General features: G+C 41.1%; 1 protein-coding gene across 2 annotated transcripts in view; it reads left to right on the top strand.

The window, feature by feature from the left end:
- The first annotated feature begins 253 nt into the window (after nt 1–253).
- Nucleotides 254–15,888, top strand: part of TNXB (tenascin XB) — a 72,014-nt gene continuing 56,379 nt past the window's right edge. For both annotated transcript variants that reach the window (XM_066581050.1, XM_066581049.1), the window contains exons 1-3: nt 254–449; nt 8,917–9,146; nt 13,143–15,518. In XM_066581050.1, coding sequence (XP_066437147.1) covers nt 8,948–9,146; nt 13,143–15,518 — 2,575 coding nt within the window. In that variant the 5' untranslated portion in view covers nt 254–449; nt 8,917–8,947. The remainder of the gene's footprint in view (nt 450–8,916; nt 9,147–13,142; nt 15,519–15,888) is intronic.

Genomic DNA, 15,888 nt, shown 5'->3' with positions numbered 1-15,888 from the left:
GGTGAGGGTCTGTCCGCTCCATAGACTAAGCATGATCCTGAACAAGAATAATGATGGTGGTGGTAGTAGAAGGGGGAGAGAAGGAGCAGAAGTAGGAGAGGGAGGGAGCAGAGAGAAGCCTGGAAGACGCATTGATGTCATTACAGATGTGATCAGGACTTTAACCATGACATCAGAACTTGGACGTCTCTCTCTCTCTCTTTCTTTCTCCCTTCTTCTGGTCTCACTCTCTCCATCTGTCAGTCATTGTGCAGCTACCCAGAACACAGGGAGTCAGAGCCATCCACATCCACACACTGGGCTGGAGAGATCACACTAACATCTGGGAGAGGGACCCCTGAGGAGGAAGGACGGGAGAGGCCACAGGTAGCAGGGTGAGCAGTCCACAGTGCCCCTGAAGAATTGGAATTGTACTCGCCCAACACAGAGAAACTGTTCCTGCTTAAGAGGTCAGTGACTTCATGTTCCTTTCTGTGCAGTACACCCTCCATATCATACATATCTGATTATATATTATGTCAGATTTTATCATATCATATATTACTCTTTCTCACACTATGCAATATCATAACATAACATATATTATAGCATATGACATTATATCATATCAGATTATATAATATTATATTGGATTATATAATATTGCACCTTGTACCATACCATACCATATTCTATTGTACCATATCATACTATACCATATTAGGTTATATCATATGCCATTCCATATTATGCCGTGTCAAATTAGATCATATTTCTTATCATATATTATACTATAACATAACATATTATATTTTATCATAACCTATATTATATCTGATTCTATTAAATATTATATTAGATTATAGTATAGTATATTTTATTACACTTGTTTATATATATAGAATATACCATATCTAATATTATACTGTATCATACCATTTATATCATATAAATTTTAACTGTATAATATATCATATGTAGCCATACCATATCATGCTATACCATATTAGTTTCTATCACATTATATATCATATTCTATATGATGCCATATTACATTAAATTATATTCCTTATCTCATAATATACCGTAACATATTACATCTTGTCATACTATATCAAATTATATCAGGTTATATCACAGATTCACAGTATGTTTTATTACAATTTTTGATATCATATATATCATATTGTATAATACCATATTATATCATACCACATAATATAATATACTTATTATACCTATCATACTATAAAGTATACCATGTAATTTTGTCCTTTGTTATATTATATCATGTGATATGATACTATATACATCATGTCATACTAGAACAAATCATAACATTTCATATTATATAGGATCCTATCACATTGTATCATATATGTCATTCTAAACCATAATACATATTTTATATCATCATGTTCTGGGGTCTTAGGCTTCCTTCACATGGGTGTATGTGCATTTGCATATGCCTCAGTGCTGCGTTTTTACAAAACGAACTATGATTTTTAACATGAGTATCAGCGTTTTTTACTGTACTTTTTCCACCACCAGGGCATGTGCATTTGTGCGTGGCAAATAAGACGTACCGCTTGGAATGGCTAATTAGTTCCAGATGTGTCCTTCTTCCAGCGGAATAATGCAGCGTATTACGCATTTCCTTACGTATTGCACATGCATTTGAGCACCCTCCTATTGACTTCAATGGGGACCTTTGGTGTGCAAATGTGCAGAAAAGGAAAGCATGCTGCATTATTTTTTGCGCAAGCAAAATACACAAAATACGGAAATGCGAAGAAATCAGGGAGTTCTATTCTCTGCATATTGTGCAGTCAAATTTTGCATGCCTAATACGCCCGTGTGAAGGCGCCCTTAGTGCGTGAGATCACCTTTTGTAAACTTTCACTAAAATATTTGGAAATGTAAGACTCTTTGTTTCCAATGGAAGGCTTTCTGATAAGAATGAGATAATCCACATTGCTGCTGTTTGTGGAGCCTAACTCAGGTATTATCTAGTGATGGCACAGACTGCCCTAAAAGGTGCCAGTGTCCCGCTGATGAGAAGCTGTATTCTGTGCCATCCTGTATATTATCAGACAGGTAATAATCCTAATGATTATGATATATTTGTGTCCTTTCAAACATCTTCACCTCATAAGCAGAAGGAATGTAATGTACCAGATAATGTGCCATGCCAATGTATGACATATTGGTTATATATCATGGCGGCATTGTGCCCTGTGTATACCATGCTGTGGTTACTCTTGGCATTGCTGTTTAGGGGTAGGACAGATAAATAAGGCAGCACTAATGGACCCCTAAAAATAAGATACAGTGAGGTGAATGCAGGACGAGCGGTGGGAAGTGATGGTGCTTGAGGCTATAAATACTGTAACGGGGGTTAAGGTTCACATGCTTAGAAGAGGTTTTCTGGGTAAGATGAAGCCGCAGAGCATTGCACCCGCAGGATTTCAAGGAATTTAGGATGTTGGAATTTCAGGTTACCCATGATGACATATTCACTATCCGTCTTATCATGTCAGATGCTGCAGCCTGCGAACCCTGGGTGGAATTACTAGTGTCAACCCACCATTTCCTGTACCCCAAGTATCAATCCATCACTTCCTGTACTCCAAGTGTCAGTCTGTCATTGTCCTGTACCCCAAGTGTTAAGTTATCATTGTTCTGTACCCGAGTGTCCATGCATCAGTGTCAATATATTATTGTACCTTACCCCATTAAGTATCAATGTGCAGTTGTTCTTTACTCTGTGTCAGTGTGTCATTGTCCTGTACCCCAAGTGTCAGTCTGTTATTGTTCTGTACCCCAAGTGTCAGTCTGTCATTGTCCTATACCCCAAGTATCAAATCATTATTATTCTGTACCTAAGTGTCCATGCATCATTATTCTGGAACCCCGAATGTGTGTCATTGTGCTGGACCCCAAGTGTCATTGTATCATTGTTCTGTACCCAAGTGTCCATACATCGTTTTATACCCTAAGTGTCATTGTATCATAGTTCTGCACCGAAGGCTCCATGCATCATTGTTTTATACCCCAAGTGTCAATGTATAATTGTTCTATACACCAAGTGTCTGTGTATCAGTGTCCTGTACCCCGATTGTCAGTTTGTAATTGATCTGTTACCCCTTAGGGTCCTTTCAGACCTGCTAATTTGCTAATTTGTCATTTAAACAAACTAACAATGTCAGAGTTCGCTCAGGCAGTCTGTATATATGGGCAGATACATTGTTGGCTCATTCAAATGAGAAATCATTCAATAATTCACATTTGTTATATAAGTGAATGAGAACAATTGAATGATCAGTATTTAAACCTAATGATTAGTGCAGACTCAACAATGATTTTTATGCATAACATGAATAATGATTGAAAAGTGAATGATTTATCGTTCATTGTTTGGTCATTGGCTGCATGTAGACTGAATGATTATTGTTTTTTTCCCATTCATGTGAATGATTGTTTGAACAATAATTGTCCCGTGTAAAAGGGCCTTAAGCAGCCTTGTCCGGTGCTGACTCTAGTGCGAGTTTCTTGGAGGATATGATAATCAGACTGGATGGAATTCTAAAAATGTTAACCATTGCTTGCCTTGGACAGGGGTTATCTCATGTACGAAGGCGTCAGGTCCGTCTTCTGTAACGGGCTTGGAATTAGTTATTTTCCACGCTCCTGGATGTGAAGTGCAAGAATGCCGTCCCTGTCCTCATTGGCCTTACATCTAGATAATGTGAATATAATAGAATGTAAAGGTAAAAGGTAGACTGTTTTTACGGGGTGGTTTGCCATTACCTCCTCAGTCCTCTTTTACCTCCCAGTATATGTATTTGTGTGTGTGTGCGCTGCGGAATAAGTTGGCGCTATACAAGTAAAGATTATTATTATTATTATTTATATATATATATATAATACAGCTTTCTAAATCTTCAAGAAAACACTCCTCCCCAAAATTACAAAATAAATCACCAATATTATGAAAATTCTATTCACATATTTCTTAATTATATTAGTTGCTGGAAAATCCGGGCAACGCTTCTATGGTCATCATTAAGTCTGTTGTAAGGATGTCACATTTTTCACCACAAAATATCAGCCAGATAATGCTTTTTCGCAACGTCGCTTCATGTGATGACTTTTTATCATTTAATATACTTCATGTCTAGGGCATTTAAGGAATCAAAGCTAAAATCTTTGGTGGTCTAAGGCTGTGAAAGAGTTAATATTAGCATCCCTGGTAGTCTAGGACAGAAAAGGGGTTAATGTAAGCATTTCTAGTGGTTTAGGGCCGAGAACAGGTTAATGTCAGTATCCCTGGTGGTCTAGGGTGAAAAATAGGTTGGCATTCCTGGTGCTCTAAGCCAAAGAACAGGTTAATGTCAGTATCCCTGTTGGTCTATGACAGAGATCAGGTTAATATAAGAATCTCTTGTGGTCTACATTAGGTAAAAGATTGAGAGTAGGTTAATATTAGCATCCATAGTGGTCTAGGGCAGAGATCAGGTTAATGTAAGTATCCATAGTGGTCTACATTAGGTAAAAGATTTATGACAATATCCCTGGTTGTCTAGGGCAGTGAAGGTGTTAGTATCAGCATCCCTGGTGGTCTAGTATAGTGAAGAGGTTAATCATACCTGAAGTCTTAAGTTGCTGTAACTGTACAGTAATGTAATAGACGCAGCTAATATACAATCTAGTGACATGTATGGATCCACATACTCCAAACCATTCCATATGTTAGGTGGGAGTAGGGTTGGCACAGATTAGCACCTGGGCCAAAGAGCTTTATTTACTTCTCTGATTTGTGTATAGTGTGTGGTAGGTATGGAATTATTATAACCTCACATCATAATTTCTGGAATTGGGGCACAAGTTATGTAACAAAATATTTCACAGGCGGCCAACAAAAGTCAAATGGAATCTTTTAGTTGTAAGGAAAGAAACGCTCATTACTGATGTGTTTATACTGGTAATGAGGAATCATTTATTGTATCATGGCTGGAGCGGGTGACAGCAGGATGTTGTGACTAATCCTATGGGATCCCATCTCCAGCTACTTAGGAAGACTTCTCTACAGTACAAGTAGTAAACGGCTTTTATTCCTTTGGCACATGGCAAGTAATTGCTTGATGTTCCCCTTAGGAGCAACAAATATACTGACGAATAACATCCCAGCCTCTGCACTTGGAGATTCTGATACTCCAGCTGTAAGATAGAAATAAGGACTGTGTATCCTGTAGAGAAGTGTATCATTGCAACCAGCTGCCGGCAACCAATAGACGTAAGCCCAAAGAGACAAAGTAGATCAGTGTTTCCTGCCTGTAACGCATCAGCTGTTGCAAAACTACAACTTCCAGCACGCTGTGTCAGCCAATGGTGTTGTAGCTGAAGACCATGCTATATGATGTTCATATACCCCAACAGGACACATAAACAGGGGTTGTCATCATGGGCAACCCCATTAGTGGGGTATCACCAAAATAATCTGTTATCACCTATCCATAGGAAAGAAGATGAAAGTGTGATCAGTGGAGGTCTCACTGCTGAGACCCCCACCAATCCAAAGAACAGAGGCCCTATGTTCCTTTCTTCTTGTTTCTGCGGGCTCGCTGCACCCACCCATAGTAACAGGCAGATGAAATGCAACACTAGTCGTACAAGCGTGGCGCAGCTCCATTTATTTCAATGGGAAATTCTGTCTATGCTGAATCTGAAATGGGACATGTAACATGTGAATGTAATTTTAAGGCATTGCCCAGGATCAGTAAAACGTGGCTGATTTCTTCTTCCAGAAACAGCTCCACTCCTTTCTATAGGTTGTGTAAGGTATTGCATCTCAGCGCTATTCATCTCAATGCAGCCAAACTGCAATACCAAACACAACCCATAGACAAGTATAGCACTGTTTCAGAAAGAAGAAACCAGCCATGTTTTACTAATCCTTGATAAACCTTGAAGGAATGTACAACATAATTAACCTTATTGAAAGAACTTGAAGGTTCAAGACCTGATCTGAAAACTAGACCACCAGATGTCCAGATAAATCCACCTTCCATCTTCCTGTATATTCCTTTAGTTTTTTCCAGTAACAGGTAATTCCTGCAGATATGGAATGACAGTAATGGAATCTGGAATAACCCTGATGAGAGTTTTAAGAGGAAACCTGAGACTCATGTCCTTGAGTAATTTCATGAAGCCATAATGAGGTTCCCCTCATACTGATCCCATCTGGAGCTGCCAGACCTCATCCAGGAGACATCCTGGAAAACCTTAGGGCTTTATGTTCTTGCCCAGAGTGAACAATATTTATATAAAACCTGTCGTGAGGACTTTGTTGTGATCTCGAGGATGGTCTCTGGCGGGGGGGCACTCTGCGTTGTCTCTCTAGCAGCCTTGATTAGGTGACCTTGTCGAAGCTTTCTCTGGAGTTAATTTAGATTGTTTGCAGGTTTTGTATTGACATTGTGCAGAACTTCGGAAACTATATGGAATTCATACAGCACCACTGCTCTTACTGTGTGTAATCATCTCCTTCTTCTTCTTCCCAATAATCCACTTTACTCTCACCTGTCTCAAGTTACTATTTGTATACTTCTCCATTCTTCTGAAACTGTCTAATTCTGTTAATCCTCCACTTATTCCTCGTGTCAGGTTTTGCTCATTGTCAACTCTATTGCACTTTTAAAAAAACTTTTCTCATCTACTTTCTTCTCACCCTCCTCTGCTTCATATATTTTCTTCTTTCCTTCTATTCTCTTTTTACTTCATGCCTTCTTTCCCCTCCCTTCAGTCTTTCTCTACCTCTTACCTTATTTTTCTTTTCACTTCTTTTCTACCTCTGTCCTTCCATTTTTTCCCTTCATATATTCTCTCCCTCAAAACTTCCTTCTTCTCGGTACTTCAGTACTTCAGATCTTCCTTCTTCTTTATCTCGGCACCTCCTCCTCTCTTCACTTTTTCTCTATGGCAGAACTTCTCTGCCTCCAAACGTCCTTATGCTTCTTTTTCCAGTTCAAATTTTTGATCTTCTCTTCATCTCCTCCTTGGAACATGCTTCTGCTTCCTTCTCTTCTTCTCTACCTCAAAGCTTCCTTCTTCTCTCCCTCAGAATTTTCTTCTGCTCCCTTCTCTACCTAACATTTTCCATCTTCTCTTTTCTATCTCAGAACTTCCTTCTTCTCCCCTCTCTTCTTTTCTATCTCAGAACGTTCTTCTACTCCCTTCTCTTCTCCCCTAATTTAGAACTTCCTTATGTTCCCTTCTCCACATCACACTTTTGATCTTCTCTTGTTCTCTACGTCAGAACGTCTTCCTGCTCCCTTCTCTTCTTTCCCTTCAGAACTTCTTCCTTCTCCTGTCTCTTCTCTACCTCAGAGCTTTCTTCTTCTCCCTTCTTTTATACTCTTCCTTAAAACTTCCATTTTCTCTACCTCAGAGCTTCCTTCTTCTCTATCTCAGAACTTCCTCATTCTCCATTCTCTTCTTCTCTAACTCAGAACTTCCTTCTTCTCCATTCTATTCTCTGCTTCAAAAATTCCTTCTTCTCCCTCTCTCCTCCTCTACCTCAGAACTTCCTTCTTCCATTTCTCCTTCTCTACTTTAGAACTTTCTTATTCTCTCTTCTCTTCTTCTCTACTTCAGAATGTCCTTATTTTCTTTTCTCTACCTCAGAACTTTCTTCTATTCCCTTCTCTTCCTTTCTACCGCACAACTTTTCTTCTGCCTTCTTTTTCTCTAACTCAGAACTTCCTTCTGCTTCCTTCTCCACCTCACACTTTCCTTCTTCTCGCTTTAATATTTCTTTATCACACAACTTTCTTTTTCTCCCTTCACTTTCATACCTTCTCTACCTCACCTCTACCTTACCTCTACCTTACCTCTACCTTTTTCTTGTTTCATTCCTTCTACCTCATATCTTCCTTCTTCTTCCTTCCTTCCTTCATTATTTTGATGCCTGACATTTTACTTCTCTCGCTTCACTCCTCTACCTCACACCTACCTTCTTCTTCTGTTATTGTTTCTTGACCTCACTCCTCTATCTCTCATCTTCCTTCTTCTCTCCCTTTACTCCTCTACCTCACATCTCCTCTTCTTACAGTATTTCTCCACTTTTTTCTTCTCTTTTTCATACATTGTCTCTACTTCCTTCCATTACTCCCTTCTTCATACAGTCTTCCTTTTTAACCACCCGTCTTGCTTTTCTTTTTTTACCTCCAGAACAATTTCTTGAACCCTATTTTCACTCTTCTGTTTTCCCCCAATTTTAGTTTCCTTTTTTCTTCCATATTCATTCCATCCTTTTCAGCTTGTTTGCGCTCATCTTTTCATCACTTGTCCTTTCTTCTCCATCCCTGCTCTCCCCTCTCCTCCTTGTTGTTCCATTTCATGGGCAAAACGTGATGGGTTAATAGAGTAAACACTGAGTTAAATGAAAGCAAAAGTGAAAATAAAATCCCCCCACCACAGGAGGGAGCTCTGTGTAAGGGCAGATGCATTTACAGGACAGATTAGCGAAGACAAGCAGGACACTTGAATTCCAATATCAGCAAAACATAGTTGGAACCTCTATAAAAATCCTGAACTTCCAGTATTACACTTTCTCACCCTAAACTTTAACTATAAGCCCCCCCCCTTAAACAATCTAATAATACAGTATATAATTCTAATATATAATAATAGGTATTAACCATTAACCCACAAAATACCACCAAAAAGAAGGTTTTAAGCTACTCTAGACCTCCACAAATACTATTGTTAAACCCTACATCACTTTGGGTAAGCATGTGTGATGTGATATGTGTAGAAAGTTGTCAAAGTAAGTACAATTGGTTTTGAAGGGGAAAAAGGAGTCACTTAAGCACTCTTGGAAACGTCCCATTTAAAAATTGTTTCATATTCTAACATCTCCCTTCCTTTTCACAGGTGATCCAGGTATCCGTCCCATTATTTTATAATGTCCCCCCTTTCCTTATGTCTCATTACCATTGTTATTGCTGGATCCCTATCGGCACCTGCTGTTCCCCAGCCTCCATGTCCAGAAGCAGAAGGGGTTCGAGCCCTGCTCAAACGTCTGGCAATTTTGGAAAAGTTGGTCAGGGACATAAAAGGACAATGCACCTCAAACTGCTGTAGTAATGTCCAAGGTGGTGCGGGTAAGTACAGTCTGTCACAACCAGTAATCAGTCCACTGTTCCCAATATAATCCTAATTATTACTTCCACGTTTCATTCAACCACTGTCAATTACCTCATCTCACCATCCCTGACCGCAGCGTCTTAATGATCAGGACAGATGTGGTTTCCCAGGATTTGCAGCCATTAAACACTTTTTAAAAATGTTAATAACTTTTCCACTTCACCCACTCGTTCATATTTATCCTCACGAGCTTTCCTAGTCGCGCCCATTCCTTTAGTTACACACAATATTTCAAGTTTATGGAAAAGCAGAGACTTACTGTAGACCAGTCTGCAAAGATGAATAGCAGATTGATTAGATCAAAAGTCATTAACAGTAGGATAAGTACAGCGCGTTTCGAGGCCAAAACTTGCCTCTTCCCCCAGCCCAAAGAGTTATTAAACCAAGTAACAATTGTCTGAACCCTAGAAGAGCTAAGTATCAGTCTTGAAATGCATAGCATGTTAGTAACAGTCTATGTGTTTTGGAACTGAACGTTAATGGTCTATAGACTTTTATGGGCACCATATTAAAAACCTTGCATGGATCCATAATACAACTGCATCCAAGAGCCTTAAGTCTAGAGATGGGTCACATTCCTAGTGTAGACTCGCTCTGCATTATCTGAAACCAGATGCTTTTGTCTTTAAGATGTTTGCCCTTTAAATACACTTTGAAGTATATTTGGGGGTGGGGGGAGGCAGGTCTCAATGCATTTCTGGCACCATGGCTAACAATCGCTGCATTCCCACTAGACTCATAAAATACTGTTTATCCAGATCTGCAGACTGGAGAAATACTCATTGTAACTGGACAGCAGTCAGATTCTCTGTGGGAGGAGAAGATAAAAACATATTTTAATATCATTGCCAGCTTCCAATAGTGCAACGCAGTTAGTTATTCCCTTCTAATAACTTTCAGCTCTAAATCCCGGGTCCCATTGTATTTAATGAGCAACTTCTCCCCCATCCAAATGACAGCAAATATTATTTACTTACCTGCCAGCATCAATGAGTGGAAGTCAACACAATAGTCATAAAACTGGCATCAGGCGTGATTTACGGTGAAGCCACGAACTGACCTGGGATAAATCGGGATCACACCTCGTTCCGGTGACGGATGGTGGGAATGGCTCGTAAAATAAGACAGTTCTACAGTTCCTGGAAGAAGTAATTAGAATCCACTGAGTCAATGACATTTGTTCCTGTTTAATGTTCTGTTTAATGTTCAAAAAGTTTATTACTGAGATGATACAGGCAACTAAACCGTGGTGTAAAAGCAAAATCTATCTCTATAATAGGCTATTATGTCATTCCAGGTACAACATTCAGTGCTGATTTAATATAGCTTGGATACAGAGCTCCAAACCACTTGCATAGATGTAGAGTTAAAGAGTACTCGCACTTTCAGATAACTTTTCAGAATGATCTGATGTGTCTGTACATGAGGAGTAACACTATTTCTGGCTATTATATGACCTGTATCCTGCATTTATAACCAGTTTTTGCCCTTCTGCAGACTGTATAGCTAATTTTCAGTTCTCTCTGAGCTGGTGGGTGTAGACTAGCTGCTCGAATGTCTTCTATACACCGCACATGGAGAAAACTGAAGATCCTGCTCCCTAACTCCTTAACATAGAGAAAGAGACATAACAGCATCATGGAGCACGTTATGCAGCGGCACTGAGCAATTTAGATATGATTTCAGTAGCTGAAAACCAGTAAATCATTTACCATTATCAGTTACAGCCATGTCTGTGTGAGTCTCTCCCTCTGCAGCAGCATCCTCCTCTCTCTGCTCCTCTACATGCAAAAAAAAAGAAAAGCATCACATGTGTATTTCCTGATTAAAATAATGTGTGATACCTACTAAAACGCTCACCTGAAGTGATTGTGTCCAACACAGCACAGTATGCTTATAACAGCTAGCGGCTGCCAGCTCTGCACAGGGCATCTACAGCAAAATATAGGAACTGGCCTTGGCGCTCAAAAAGGTGCACACCAGTGGGCCAAGAAAGGAAAGTATAACTTTCTTTATAAAGAGACAGCACCCACCTCCACTTACTGTACTCCATCTCGGTGTCCCTGTTACTAGAGATGGACTTCACATGACAACAGGCAGTGAAGGTAAATTAGAAGGAAGGGAGACCCCTATTGGTCTGCACTTTGGAGGGATATTTCAGCACAGACACCACATTTTAGGTAAATATAGTGATTTGCACTTTCGTAAGTTATCTCACAGGATATCTTATTACCATAAGTTGCCGCAAAGTGCTGTGACCATTTAAATGATCAGACTCTGGTCATTTATACCCGCCACTAGAAGGAGCTTAGTACCATAAGTATTATTGAATTCTGTCATGGTCTGGTTTAGTAACAGGAGTGTGAGTCCACAATGTCAGTAACTGTGGTAGGCCTGTCCCTTTAAGGCGGGGCTCACACGAACGTGTTTGAATTGCGTATGACGTGTGCAATGTACATGCGCATAGTACGTGGTGAATGGCTTCAATGAAAATACCTAGATTTTCATTGTTTCATTCACACTTGTGTATATTTATTGCGCATATTACACGGGTAAAGAAGAATGTTCTATTTTACTGAGTATTACGCGCGTACAGCCCTATTGTTTTCTATGGGTGCGTTCGGAACGCAGTACATACGCAATTACTTTGGCATTTTTTACGCATGTTACTAGGAAACATTAGAAGAAAGTATAAAAAAAAAGAAGAAACCAGGAAGCCGATGCAGGACGGCACTCATAGAATACGCTGTTCATGCACAGGCAAAACGCAACAATACGCAGGGAACTGCGTATTGTCACATTTTTGCTTGCGCATAAACAGCCTATTTTACGCACATTGTCATGCATTGGCTTCCTCGTTTATTCTTACTTTTGAGCGTAAAACGCTGCGATCTTTACAAGGCATATTACTACACTGTCGTGTGAGCCCGGCCTAAAATGTAGCAGAGCTTGGGCGTGCATCGCTGTGAAGAGGCCAGCAGTGGCAGTAGTGAGACAAGGGAAAGTACAAGGGGAGTGTAGATATGCACAGTCCTGGCGTGTCATTTTACACCTCTGCTAAATAAAGCACTGCCCCCTTATTGGCTCCCATCAGGGCATTTATATGTATATGAAGCAGACATGATGCAGACGTGTTTATCTAGGCTCAGCGCCTGCATGTACTCCCGGCTGTCACGCTGCTGAAGTATTATGTATTAGAACTGTTTGCTTTGGATATAGAGCTACTTGTTTATTCATCGTTTCTGACCTCTACATTTTTGATGATTCAACACATTTTTCATACTACTGATCCAACCAATGGTGAAGACGGACGCTTAATGTGTTTTGGATACATAAATGATTACAAGGGAAATTAGTTCTGGAACGTTTCTCCTAAGGCTAGGTTCACACTAGTAGAGACTGCTGTCTGTCTCCAGCATAGGAGTTAAACAACTTCAAAGAAACTGATGTGTCCATGAATGGCGCCCAACAGACTTCTAGAATGGGGTCCATTAGGCTTCCATCATGCTCTGTAGCATTTTAGCAGACAAAATAGCACTGTTTGCTAAAATACTCAATTTTTTTCAACATTTTGTACCTTATCTGAGCCTGAGGCTCTGAACTGAGCTTCTGACGTAGATATGAACCTAGCAAAGCCTTGTGTGGCGCAGAGTGTTAAGGCAGCAGAAATGCAGTCCTAAGCTCTCGCTCACGATCTGAAGGTTGCGAGTTCAATCTCCATATGGTTCAGGTAGCCGGCTCAAGGTTGACTCAGCCTTCCATCCTTCCGCTGTTGGTAAAATGAGTACCCAGCTTGGTGGGGGGCGGTGGTGGTGATAATAAATAAATTACTTGAAAGCGCTGTGTAATAAGTTGGCGCTATACAAATAACAAGATTTTTTTTCTTAGAAGAAAAAAATGTGTAACAGATAGATTTCTTCCAGTCACTTACTAATGTAGGTTCTCTTTTTCAGATGACCCCGCCAGCCTGAAGCCTCCTGCCTGCGCTCAGGAAGCTGAGGATTGCCCTGGAGGCTGTGGTGGTGAAGCTCGTGGTACCTGCATAGATGGGCAATGCCAGTGCAAAGATGGCTATATGGGAGATAAATGCCAGCTGAAAACATGCCCCGAGGACTGTAATGACCAAGGCCGATGTGTGAACGGACAGTGTATCTGCTTTGAGGGATTCTCTGGTGTATCTTGTGGTTTTAAGGCTTGCCCCAACAATTGTCACCAACATGGACGCTGCGAGGATGGAGCTTGTATTTGTGATTCTGGATTCACTGGGGAAGACTGCAGCTCTAGAACCTGCCCTAAAAACTGCATGAATCGTGGGAAGTGTGAAGGAGGCATCTGTGTCTGCCAATCAGGGTTTTCGGGTCCAGACTGTGGTCTAAGGGGCTGCCCCAGAAAATGCCTAAACAGAGGAAGATGTGAAAATGGAGTTTGTGTCTGCAGTCCAGGCTTCTATGGGGAGGACTGTAGCTCAAGAGGTTGCCCCAACAATTGCCAAGGCCGCGGTGATTGTGAATATGGAGTTTGTGTTTGCGATACTGGATTTACGGGTCCAGACTGCGGTATTAAAACTTGTCTCAATGACTGCAATGGCAATGGCAGATGTGAAGATGGAGTTTGTCTTTGTGACAGTGGGTCTTATGGAGAGGACTGCGCGTACAAGACCTGTCCGGAGGACTGCAATGAACAAGGTCAATGCATTAATGGGAAGTGCAAATGTGACTCTGGATTTGTTGGCCCAGATTGTGGGATCAGGGTCTGCTCTGAAGAGTGTGAGAAACGTGGCCGATGTGAGGACGGAGAATGCATTTGTAATCCGGGGTTTACGGGGACTGACTGTGAGATCAGGACTTGCCCCAATGACTGTAGTAATCAGGGCACATGTGAAGATGGTCAATGCATCTGTTATTCTGGATACACAGGCGTGGACTGCAAATCCAGAACCTGCCTCAACAAATGTCACAATCGGGGCCAATGTGAAGATGGAGTTTGTATCTGTAACGCTGGCTTTTCTGGAACAGATTGTGGGTCTAAAGCTTGTCCCAAAAACTGTAATGGAAATGGACAGTGTATCAATGGCAAGTGTATTTGTAATCCTGGTTTCATTGGTCCGGTTTGTGGGACCAGAACATGTCCAGCTGAATGCACTAGACATGGTCGGTGTGTGAGGGGAACTTGTGTCTGCTCTCCCGGCTACACAGGGGTAGACTGCAGTACCAGAACATGTCCCAAAAATTGTCATAGCAGAGGTAGTTGTGAGGGTGGTGTATGCTTCTGTGAATCTGGATTTACGGGTCTAGATTGTGGCACCAAAACATGTCCCAATAATTGCTACGATCGGGGCCACTGTGAAGAAGGAACATGCGTTTGTGATTATGGATTTACAGGTACAGACTGCGGTACTAGGACGTGCCCAAATGACTGTCACAATCGGGGTCGGTGTGATGATGGAGTTTGCATCTGTGAGCCTGGATACACAGGCCAAGATTGCGAGTCTAGAACATGTCCTAATGACTGCCATAAACAGGGCATTTGTCAAGATGGGAAATGCGTCTGTCTCGTTGGATATACAGGTCTAGATTGTGGCTCTAGAACTTGTCCCAAAGACTGTAACAACCAAGGTCGTTGTGAAGATGGTCAGTGTTTCTGTGATTCTGGTTACACTGGCACAGACTGTGGAACTAGAACATGTCCAGATGATTGCAATGATCTTGGTACATGTGAAGATGGAAAATGCATATGTTACCAGGGATATACTGGACGTTACTGTGAGTCAAAAACCTGTCCTAATGATTGTAATAATCAGGGATATTGTGATGATGGGATTTGCCAGTGTAATCCTGGATACACAGATATAGACTGTGGTCTTAAAACCTGTCTTAATGACTGTTCAAACCAAGGCCAATGTGATGATGGGGTCTGTGTTTGTGATTCTGGGTACGCTGGTACAGATTGCAGCTCTAGAACATGTCCGGAGAACTGTCACAACCAAGGAAGATGTGATGATGGGAAATGTGTCTGCAATCTTGGATTTTCAGGTTTAGACTGTGGATCTAGAACTTGTCCTGACAACTGTCTCGCCCATGGACGTTGTGAAGATGGTGTCTGCATCTGTAACCCCGGATACGCTGGACCCAATTGTGGCTCTAAAGCTTGCCCCAGAAACTGTAACAATAATGGGCAGTGCGTGAATGGGAAATGTGTCTGTAATCCTGGGTACAGCGGGCCTGTCTGTGGAGCCAGGAGTTGTCCAGAAAACTGCAGTGGGCGAGGAAAATGCACAAATGGCATTTGCGTATGTAAGAAGGGCTTCAGTGGTCCTGACTGCTCATTGGGTAAGTTCTTTGGCAAGACTTTCAAGCTAGAACTAGATCCACAGGATAATTACTAGCCCTGAGTATATAGAGTGAACAATGTTTCTATCACTTGTAAGAGAGAACAGTGTCCTTAGACTAAGATCGCCACCACCGCAGTAGATCCACAATACCCATTCGGAAGGGGATAGCAGTGGCACCAGCCTAAGCCTGCTTTTCTCTGTGTCCCATTAGAGCATCAGCTCTTACCATGATTTCTAACTGTGCAGGCTTAAATACAAGACTCTATATAATTTTATGAAGTCTTTGAGGCATCTTAAAGTTTTTTGTTTTTTCCCAACCAGCACCCAAAAATAGCCTTCTTCTTTCTACCTCTTCCTTATATCAGGTC

This window comes from Eleutherodactylus coqui, chromosome 10 (assembly GCF_035609145.1).
Source record: "Eleutherodactylus coqui strain aEleCoq1 chromosome 10, aEleCoq1.hap1, whole genome shotgun sequence".
NCBI lineage: Eukaryota > Metazoa > Chordata > Amphibia > Anura > Eleutherodactylidae > Eleutherodactylus > Eleutherodactylus coqui.
This window is presented reverse-complemented; position numbering and strand designations above follow the sequence as displayed.